This window comes from Apis cerana, linkage group LG3 (assembly GCF_029169275.1).
Source record: "Apis cerana isolate GH-2021 linkage group LG3, AcerK_1.0, whole genome shotgun sequence".
Classification (NCBI taxonomy): domain Eukaryota; kingdom Metazoa; phylum Arthropoda; class Insecta; order Hymenoptera; family Apidae; genus Apis; species Apis cerana.
The window spans coordinates 2,425,499-2,437,482 of record NC_083854.1 but is presented as its reverse complement, the minus strand read 5'-3'; the positions used below and the strand labels follow the sequence as shown (position 1 = coordinate 2,437,482).

Sequence of the window (11,984 nt, the reverse complement as noted above, 5' to 3'; positions counted from 1 at the left end):
ATTTAAATATATTTTTAAGATTTTTAGAAAACCACACGGTAAGACGTAAATTTTGAGGTTACTTACATTTGCTCGACCTTGTGTGGTACTACTATTATAATATTTTGCAAAGCCAGTTATTTTTGGCTCTGGATCAGTTGAACTTGCCATTATATTTTAATAAAAAAAATCAAAGTATTAAATATAAAATTCAAAGTAAAATATCACTTATCACTCCGATATAATTCGAATCAATGCAAGTTCCTCCTTACGTTTTTTTACTTAAGTCTAAAAATCATCACTAGAGGGTGCATGATACTTGGCGGTATAAAAGAATCGTATTAATAATTTTTATTTTAAAAGTTTTTCAAATGTTTCATAATTAACTACGTTCTTAAACTATTTGAATTTAAATTAATATCAAAATTGAACTTAATATTTATGTTAAATATCTTCATCAATTATTTAAAAAGGAATGGATATTTAAAGGAAAAAAAAATGCAAATATTTAACATGCATAAAATTTGTCATTTATATTTCAATATCTAAATAATTTTTATACTTGTTTCATGATAAAAAATAAATTATAATGAAATTTTTGATTTATATATAATTGTAAAATATAATAGAACTTTATTTATTGAAATGAAATTTTATTTAATATTTGATTAAATAAAATTTTGCCAATTAAATCCATATTTGAACATAAATTTCTATTCTTAAGAACGAAAAATATTTAGATACATAAATAGTTTATAAACTATTATATGATCTATTTGTCCTCCAATGAATTTAAATAAATGAACTTTTACTGCATATCAATGACTTAATCTTCATATACAATATAATTACATATAAATCATATGTTGAAAAAATATATTGTTATTTTTCTTAAATTATTCATCTTACATAACTTGTATAAGTAACAAAATATGTAAATATAAGTATTACAAAAATTAGATTAATACCTAATATACATATTATAGTTACATATTATTTAAAATATATATAGTACTTATTTAATTATTGCCCATTTCAATATTATATTTAAATAGTCTATATGCATTGGTAATTAACTAAAAAAAAATTGTTATATATAATATATATAAAATATATCATAATATAATAATAATAATATATAATATTTACCCAAATTTTATGTACATTTGAATCATTTAAAAATATTTCATTTATAAAAATATCAGCAATATCTTTTTGTGAAATAATTTCCAATTTATGTAATATTTTTAGAGCTAATTTCAAAGACATTAAATATAGTTTATTAGTACCATTTACTATATCATATGTTGCTTTTGACATTGTGCTAAAAGAATTATAGTTTTATATTTATCAAATAAAAAGCATTAGTTTTAATAAAATATTTGTAATGATTACCTGTTAGTTTTTATGAATTGTAGGGAATTCTTAGTTCTATCAATTTCTTTAAATTGTACACGTATATTGAATGTATGTAATAAGTTTATCATATCTAAAATTTTTTCTGTTTCATTAAATATTTCAATAAACTCATCTACTAATAAATATCCTTCTTCTTGATAGTGAAATATATGTACTATCTGTTTAGGTAATGCTAGAAAAATAATAAAAAAATTATATCTGTTAATTATAGAATATAAAAAATATAATTAATTAATTAATTTGTATAATAAAACATACCAACTACTTGAAATAATATTTTATGATTCAGAGATAAATATTCTGGAATATATGTGGCGTTTTCAATAGTATTTAATTCAGTTTTTTTTGAATATGAATTTTTCATTTCCATAGCATTAGCATTAACTTCAAAATTTAAGATATTTTCATAATTGTTTTCCTGTTGAATCTTATTACATATTCCTTTTTCATCATTATTTTCAGAAATAGAATAAATTTTATTACAATTTTTTAATTGAGTAGTATCTTTAAGTGGTTTACATAATATTTTGGTAGATATATTATTTATTTTATTTGAATTTGCTATTGATTTTTGATTATATTGCACTTCATTAAGTTCTATTATTGGAGATGAACTATATAATGTATGAGAAGTAGATGTATGTGTTAAATGTTTTCCATTAATATTCGTATTTGCTAATGTAGAATATTCTGAACTGTGCTCATGCAATAAAGTTGAAGATATATAATTACTTGAATCATAATTTGGAAAAAATGTAATATTTTCATTAATAGTTTTACAATTTGGAATTTCTCCTGATACAACAAACTCAGTATGTTTTTTCCATAAAGACTGATTAAAATTAGAATCAATTGTTATTGGCTCATGTTTGTATGCATTTTCAACATATTGTAAATTACTATCAATAAGAGTTTTCTTTGATGGTGAAAAACAATGTTTCTCCATTTCTTTATTACGAATATTATGTTGTACAGCTTGATCATCAGTAGTAATTTTGGATGTAGTATTAATAACTTCATCTACATTTAAAGATTTTGCATTTAATGTAAATGATTTTTCCATTTCTTTGTTATGAATACTATGTTGTGTAACTTGATTATCAGTAGTAATTTTGGATGTTGTATTAATAACTTCATCTATATTCCAATTAAAAGATTTTGTATTTAATATAAATGATTTTTCCATTTCTTTATTACAAATACTATGTTGTGTAATTTCATCATCAATAGTAATTTTGGATGTTGTATTTATAACTTCATCTACATTTAAATTAAAAGATTTTTCATTCAATGCAAATGAATCATTATGATTAAGTTGATTTGTGTAGTTCATCTTTGAATTATCATTCTCACAATTTATCAAATCATGCTCTTTCACAATCGCGTCGCAATTTTTATGTAGAACATGTAATAATTCATCTTCATTAGAACATGAAGAATTTTCTTCTTGTGTATCAAGTATTTGTAATTTACCTGCTAAACTAAGTCTAAAAGGATTTGTTTCTTTCAAAGATGTTTTATCATTTATTGAATCTTCCATAGATATTTGATCAGAATCAATATCATTTCCAAAAGATTTGCAATTATATTTTTCAAATTCTAGAGGAATATCTGATATCTCTTGATTTGATAAAGATTGATTTATTGTATCAAAAACATTATTTGTAGACATTAAAAAATTACAATTTTTAATATTAGAATTTTGAAAATAATCAGTATAAGATGATTGCTGATTTATAGCAGTATTTTTTTCTCTATTAATATTTTCATTTGAAAAAAATATATTTTTTTGTGTATTTGTAATGTTTGTACTTGAAGAATCTGTAAATATTGGCATTCTTTTATTAGCATGTAAAAATGCATTTTTTATTATATTTAAAGTACTTTCATCACTCGTTAAATTATCATTTACATTTTTTGTGGAATCTATTACTTTATTAAGAAGTATATTAAGTGTTGCACTTATTTGCATTTGTATTTGCATATTTTCTTGCCATAATTGCATAAATTTTTGAGGACTTATATCATCATTAAGTTGATCATAAAGAGATTCATCTTGTATAAATGGATTAGTATTATTTTTATTAAAAGTAGATATATTAGATGTTGAATTATTTTGAAAAGTATGATCTTGAATGTCTTCTTCTATTAGTAATTTTTTTTGTTCATCAAGCGATGTGCAGTCTGATGAAGGCTTAAAAAGTTCATCATTTAAAGTACTTTGTGGTGATATCAAGGGCATATTAATGGCATTATCAGATAAATTTTCATTATTAGATGTATTAGTTTCTTCTTCTTCATAAAATTGTTCCGGTGATAATATTAAATTTTCTTCCACATAAAGCAACAAATTACTCATATCAACTTTATCTACCTAATTAAAAAACAGTAAAAAAACATCAAATAATATTCTAATATATACATTTATATATTTATTATTTAGCACATATCCCTTTAAATTAATTAGTTTGGGAAAAATTATCACTTTATGAGTTATTACAGAAATTATAAAACTATTGGTATATAGTGAAATGTAGACAGTTGATTTTTTATCTAAATATTTTTATTAGAACAAAAATAATACAAGATTTTCCATAACATAAAGGTCGTATTTTTCCCAAAAAACATAAAAAAGAATCTGTTATACTAAGTTATATAAATACAATACTGTAATTAAATAATTACAGTAAATAAATGTATAGTAAATGGAAAGATAAATGCAATCATAATTAATATCATAAATTAATAACAATTCAATAATAATTCATAAACTATTGATATAATTATGCATAGAACTATAAGATAATTTATAAAAGTATTGTAAATCTTAAGCTGTAAAATTTATTTTTGAATTAATTTTGAAATTTGATTACAATTTTTTAAATTATAATTCATCTAATAATTGTTATAAAATTAAAATGCATATTTTTGATGGAAATAAAAAAATATATTCTCAAATTCTATTTCATTTTTAAACAAAGGTCAGACATTTTATTAATCTAAAAATATATCATATAAATGATATGTTTCAACATCTAAAATATTTTAATAAATTTTAATAAATTTATGACCGCGCTACATTAATTTTTCGTTAATTAATTGTAACTAATGTGTATGCACTCATTTATAGAAAAAAATTGATATTTTAATTTTTCTTAAAAATATATCTTTTTCAATTAGATATGATTCTAATTGTGGCTAGTTAACAAATTTTATTATTCATTTTTATTGTATTGCTTTCATCTATCATAACAATAATAATGTACAATAATATTTTACAATCATTAAATATTATACTATTATTATTTAGAGTATTTTAGAATAAATGTTTGATGGATTCTTTCATATAAACATAAATTTCTATTAACTAAAACTAAAAATCATAAATGATTATAAATTATATCATATATTTAATTATACACAATGTATAAAAAAAAACAAAAATAAAAATTAATTTAAATTTAAAAAATCAGAAAACTCAAATTATTCTATAAGTATAAATAAATATTTTGTTTAATAATTTTTTTTAATTTCTGCATTTCCTTTTTCAATATCACTGAAGAATTTTTTTAAAAATATTTTATTTCATCATTAAACAAAATTTCAAAGCGAGCTTGAAAAAATATATATTTTTTATATATATGTTTTCCTAATTAATTTTTGATTTGAGTAAAATAAGTATTAAAAATAAAATTTTTTACAAAAAATCCAAAGTAATATTAGATAATTACAAATAAGAATATTTTAATTAAAATTTAAAAATTTATATTATTCAATATTTATTTCTCAACAATCTTTTTGCATTAATTTTGCTTTATTTAACATTTCTACTAACGTTTTTGCTTTACCTTGTAACTTGCATGATATAGTATTATTTAAATTAAATGTATATTTATTATTTAATTCTGAAGTTACTTCAGAATCTATTATTGGCATTTGAGTTTCATACTTTATACATTGATTCGTTACGTTTTTTGTTTTATCTTGATTAGCTATTTTATCTGTAGCATATATAATTTCATGAGTATCACTTTCTGCATCTTTATAAATTTGAATATCAGTGATTTTATTTGAATCTTGATTATCTGAATACATAACTTCATGATTAGCTTTTGTATCTTCATATATTTTTGTATTGCTTGTATCTTCAATTGACTCAGAATCATTTATTTCTTCTATTTTTAGATGTGAATTAAATTCTTTATGATCAAATTGATTCTGATTATTCTCATTAAATGGTTTTTTAAGAAGATTACAAACATCAGCATATGATACTTGAACATCCCATTCTTCTTCATCAGAATCAATATCAATATCATTTAAAATTGGTATATTAGAAATTTCAGATGGTACAAGTTCTTTTATAAATGACGTTTGTGTTTGTGTGATTTCTTCACTTAAAATTGATTTTTCTTTTAATGATTCTTTTGATTCCTTTTTTTCTACATCTAATAATTTTTCTACAGAATTACATTTTTTAATTAAATCAGACTCTTCTGTTAATGTAATTTGTTGTGATAATGTTGAATCCGATGATACATATTCCGTTAATTCTAAATTGTTTACAAATTCAGATGATTTTACTGAAGAAGTTACTGGAGTTTTTTCCTCATTTTCATCTAAATTATTAGTCACAAATGATTCTGGTGTTGATTCTCTTACTGATGATATTTCTATTTGTTTAATTTTTTCATTTAATATTACTTTTTCTTTTAATATTTCTGATTCTTTTTTTTCTAATAATTTTTCTACAGAATTATATTTTTTTATTAAATCAAATTCTTCTATTAATGTAATTTTTTGTAATACTGTTGAATCTGATGGCACATATTCTACTAATTCTAAATTGTTTACAAGTTCGGATGATTTTGATGAAGTTACTGGAATTTCTTCCTCATTTACATCTAAATTACTAGTCGTAAATGATTTTGATACTAGTTCTTTAGATGATATTTGTGTTTGTGTGATTTTTTCATTTAATATTGATTCTTCTTTTAATAATTGTTCTGATTTTTTTATTTCCATATCTAATAATAGTTTTTCCGGAGAATTACATTTTTTAATTAAATTGAATTCTTCTGCTAATGTAATTTGTTGTGATAATGTTGAATCTGATGGCACATATTCTACTAATTCTAAATTGTTTATAAGTTCGGATGATTTTGATGAAGTTACTGGAATTTCTTCCTCATTTACATCTAAATTACTAATCGTAAATGATTTTGATACTAGTTCTTTAGATGATATTTGTGTTTGTGTGATTTTTTCATTTAATATTGATTCTTCTTTTAATAATTGTTCTGATTTTTTTATTTCCATATCTAATAATGGTTTTTCTGGAGAATTATATTTTTTTATTAAATTGAATTCTTTTGCTAATGTAGTTTGTTGTGATAATATTGAATCTGATGGCACATATTCTACTAATTCTGTATTGCTTGCAAATAAACTTTTTGATGATGTTTCAGATAATTCTTTCTTATATAAATCTGAATCATTATTCATAGATTTAAATGACTCTTGTGTGTATAAATCTGTCATATCTACTTTAACAGAATATGGAAGACATTTAGGATGAATTTTCGAACGGGATTCATTTGATATATCTTCATTATTTATATCATTTTTATATACTTCTTTTGTATATTTATCATTATTATTATCATTATTATATTCAGATAATATAGATTCTTGTGATGTGCTTAAATCATCTGAATCTATGTTTAAAATATCATTTGATGTATCTTTTAATGACAATAATTTTTCTAATAATTTTCTTTTAGGAATTGCTTTCATACAAATATAATGATTCTGTTTGTAATCTTCTGAATGTGTTTTAAAATTTGTATTATGAAATGTATCATTGTTATTTGTATATTTTAAATTATTAACATTATCAATTTCCTGTGATAAATTAATTGATTGAATTTCTTCTATATTTTTAGATATATTAGGTAATTTTTCAGAAAATTTTTCATCTGTTAATGTTTCCAATATTTTTTGAGGTATAATAACTGTCATATTATTTGAAATATTTTTTTTACGTTTTTCAATATTTTTTATAATTAACGGAGATACATCTGACATTTTATTAATATTTCCAGCTGGTGTCCATTGTGTATCTTTATCATTCAAAGTTGAATAAGAACTATTATATACTGCTTTTATAAAACAATTTTCAGCTATTGGTATATTTTTTTTCCTAAAACTTGTTTTATGTGGTATCTTAAATACATTTTCTTGTGAATATTTTTTTTCTTGTTTTTTGTCAATAACAGACCAATCTGTATACTCTGTTTTGTATACTTCATTACATGTACCAATAGACTTTCTAATATCATTAAAATCTAATTCATCTTCTGAAGTATGTACATCAAAATGATAAGCATATTGTTTTGGAATATTATTATGTTTTTGTAAAATATCATATTTATTATTTATTACCACATCATTATTTTTTCTGTTTCTAACAGATAAAGCAATTGATTCAGTATCAGTATCTGATACATCATTATTTTTTGTTTTTTTAGGAGATAGAGTAATCAATGAAATATCATCTGACATATCACTATTTTCTTTGGTTTTAACAGATAGAGATAAAGTATCAGTATCTGAGATATCATTTTTTATATTTTTAACAACTGATGAAATATTAGATTTAGTATTATCAGATTTTTCATACAATTTTTTTACAATGGGATTACTTAATATAAAACTAGATTCTAAATATCTTTCATTTCCTCTCTCTTTAATTTTATTAATATGATTATTATTATTAATTTTAGAATGAATAGACTTTATTTTAAGATTTAATAATTCATACAAAGATTCTATTTTTTTTGTATTTTTTTTTTCAGAATTTATTGTAAAGCTATTTATTTTTTCGTTTGAAAAATCATTTTTGCAAGAATGATTATATTCAAGAGATTGCGATTTCTTGGATTTTTCTTTATATAAAATTAATTCATTATATGAATTTTCTTTATTATTATTTATTTTTTTAGAATTATTATTATGAGATAAACTTTCATCAAAATTTAAATTATATAGTGTTTTATTTTCAGAATTTGTTTCCATTTCGCGACTATTACTAAATTTATATTGTTTAAAACGTTTTTGACATTCTAAATAATATTGAAATGGAAAATTTCGTTTTTTCATACAAACCATTTTTCCATGTTCTGCTAAGTTCTGTTCAACTAACCAATCATTAATATGTACATCTTCTTCTTCCAATGTATCAGTCAAACTTATTATCATAGAATTATCCTAAAATAAAAAATAACTAATGAATGATTGAATTAATAATTATTTTTAAAAAAAATTAAAATAAATATTATTTAAATATTTTATATTTATATTAATAATATTCTTACCTCTATATTAACTGATGCAATTGTTGCAACTAAAGGTATTTTAGATGTTCTTACTGCAAAATAATAAGTAGCACCACGAGACCATTTAGATCCTTTATATGGTCTTGTATTAATTAAACCACATGGTATTGCTTGAGCTGGTAAATTGGAAAACATTCTATGCAAGTAATATACTGTTCCTGGAGAATATGTTTTTAATGTTCCATAGTCATAAAACATTACCTATAATAAATTGTTATCAACTATGATTATTACATACAGTTACAATAATCTCAATCAGTTATATATATGCTTACAGTGACTTGTAAATCTGGTTTTACACTTTTGATTATACCTCTATGCCATAACCCATTATATATACATGCGCAATTTAAACCTCTTTCTAGTACAACTAGTGGAATCACATATTGCTCATGATTCATTGTATAAAATTTACTGCAAAAAAGCAATTATTAATATAGATTTATTAATATAGATATTATGAATTATAATACATAATGAATTATAATGAATTATAATTTATTAATATATGTATATTTATTAATATATATAATATATTTATGAATAATAAATTATAATACAATTATAATAATATAAGAATTATTTATTTTAATCATACATACTGTAAATCATCCATAAACTTTATAAATACTTTTTGTTTTTTACGAAGTTGTATCCAAAAGAATGAGGGTGTAAATACTTCTACAACAAAAACTTCTATAAAAGGTTCCTCATTTTGTGCTAAATCTGCAACATTTATGTAACCTACATATTCTCCAATACTCATTACATTATCTGGTATTAATATTTTACATGTATCAGGTGACTAAAAATTTAATATTATCAAATTAATATTATTAAATTTTAATCAATAATTAATAAAATCTTTATATTCAAACAAAAATCTTTACCACTTCTGCTGGAAGTGCTTCTTCATCAATTGTTTCATAAATGTTATACCAATCTGTAATATTATTAATTTTATCATTCTCTTTTATTTTATTTGAAGGTATTTCTCTTTTTGCATAATAAAGCATAAAATCTCCTGCATTATGAGGCTGAATGCAATGAAAGATATCAGGTAACTGTGATGCAAATTCTCTAACACTATTAAAACCTAATTCTTCATAATTCAAAGATACTTTATATTCTTCTAGATATTTCTTTGGTAGATCAGCACACCAAATTCCATCATGATGATTTTGTATAAGTTTTTCCAAACGAAATTTGATTCTTTCATTTATAAGTATTTCAACATTTTTTTTATCTAAAACATTTTCTTCATCTTTTTCAATACTATTATTCAATTTCGTCTGAACTTGAATATCATTATTATGTTGAGTTTTTGGAGTTTCATTTTGGAGACATTCTGTCTCTTGATCTTGATATTTAAATACAGTTTCTTTTATAAAGCTTGATGTAGATTTGCTTTTAATTGATTTTGAATAAAAAGAATCAGAATGTGAAAACTCTAAAATATCTTCTTCATCATAATTTAATATATCATTTGAATCTTCATCTCCAGCAACAGTTACAGATTTATATTTTTCTCCATTTTGAGATATAGATTTAGAATTAGAAGTCATATTGTTATAATTTTTTAAATGATTAAATCCTTTAACTTTAGCATGTATTGGATAAATTTTAGTACTTGTTTGAAAAATCGTATGTGATAATTCCTGTAATTGCTCTTCCATGTCTTTCATAGTAATGTTTGCAAAAGGCATGCACAAATGAATTTCTTGAAGGACATAATATTTATTTACGCCATCTGGATGATCATTAACTAAACTGATTATCCTACTTAATATCTCAGCTGGTATACGAATTCGAGGAGGAGCAGTTGTAGGAAAATAATGATTTGGTTTATAAAATTTTCTTCCAAAAAATGGTTTCTGACATTTTTGACCAGCTACTAATTTACTAACATGTTTGGATTTTTCAGAAGCAATTCCTTGTATAATAAATGTATTATTTTTATTTTCTATTTGAACTGTTTTTGACATACTATATAGAAAAGCTAATAAAGAGCTATATCCAAGTTCTTTCCATGGTATATGTTCACCTTCTGTTTCATAATAATCATTATTTAACTGCCGTAGAGTACATCCTCCTTTATGTGTAAGTAATAATGCTAATATTGTAGTTTGAGTATTCTCACGTTTTTGTGAATTTACTTGCATTTTAAAATATTTAATTAAATAATCTATGATTTCTATCAACCACTCACTTATAAATATTTCACTCTGTAAATAAGTTGAATAATTTTTTATATTTTTTATATTTTAATATACAAAAAATTATTTGAACATTAAATAATTTTTAAAATCAAACTCACAAAAATTGTAAACAATAGATTATTAAATAATTTATTAATTTATTTTTAATTATAATATTTGCCTAACGTGATAAAAATTTTTAAAATATATATATTAAATATTGAATTTTTTACTACAATTTAATTTAGATTAAATTATACCAAAAGCTTTTTAAATTCACGAAGGAGCCAAACACCATACTACTAAGTACTCGAAAAACTAACCTACCTGTAAAACAGACAATAATCAGTACAATTCAAAACCTTATATCTCTCTCTATTTGCCGCGCAAACTATCAAAATATTTACGATAATATTACAATCGAATTTTTAAAAACTTTTATAAACTTTTATAAACTTTTATAAAGTTATATATTAAAAAAGTTACAATGATGTATTTAAAAAAACATTTTAACTATTAAAATTTATAATTTAATATTTACATTGAAATTAATATAAAACCACAACAAATATTAAATACATATCGAAAAAAAATATACTATATTATAGCCAATCAGCAACTGTCTTTTCTTATCGATTTATACATGATTTTATATAGATTAGAAATTTGATTTGATTATATTATAATAAAATATTTTAAATATTATTGATTTTATATAAAAAAATATTAGTATAAAAAATTAATGCATAATATTTAAAATTTAAATAAATTATCTTAATACTTTCAATTGAATAATTAAATATAAAATTATTTATCATCAATATTATTGATCAATAGTATCATTATATAAATCATAAATATAATTTTATTCAATTAAAATAAAAAATTGATATTATGTTCATTAATTAAAAAATAAAGACTAAAAAGAGCACTAATTAAATATTCAAAAGAGAATTTCATGTATAATATTTTGTAGATTGTCACGACCTCA

General features: G+C 21.0%; 1 protein-coding gene across 4 annotated transcripts; it reads right to left on the bottom strand.

Moving 5' to 3' along the window:
• Positions 1 to 486: 486 nt before the first annotated feature.
• LOC114577427 (tudor domain-containing protein 5) lies at positions 487 to 11,630 on the bottom strand. 4 transcript variants are annotated; one of them, XM_062073383.1, is made up of 10 exons: positions 11,321 to 11,608; positions 9,686 to 11,020; positions 9,398 to 9,600; positions 9,071 to 9,209; positions 8,775 to 8,996; positions 8,566 to 8,667; positions 1,657 to 3,772; positions 1,375 to 1,570; positions 1,129 to 1,303; positions 487 to 1,055 (listed from the first exon to the last, which is right to left on the bottom strand). In XM_062073383.1, the coding sequence occupies exons 2-10, from the start codon at positions 10,955 to 10,957 to the stop codon at positions 999 to 1,001; spliced, it is 4,482 nt and encodes a 1,493-aa protein (XP_061929367.1). In that variant the 5' UTR covers positions 10,958 to 11,020; positions 11,321 to 11,608; the 3' UTR covers positions 487 to 998. The 4 variants fall into 4 exon arrangements, with proteins under 4 accessions (XP_061929367.1, XP_061929366.1, XP_061929364.1 ...); XM_062073382.1 differs by having other exon boundaries at positions 11,113 to 11,607; XM_062073380.1 differs by lacking the exons at positions 487 to 1,055; positions 1,129 to 1,303; positions 1,375 to 1,570; positions 1,657 to 3,772 and having other exon boundaries at positions 4,914 to 8,667; positions 11,113 to 11,630.
• Between the last annotated feature and the right edge of the window lie 354 nt (positions 11,631 to 11,984).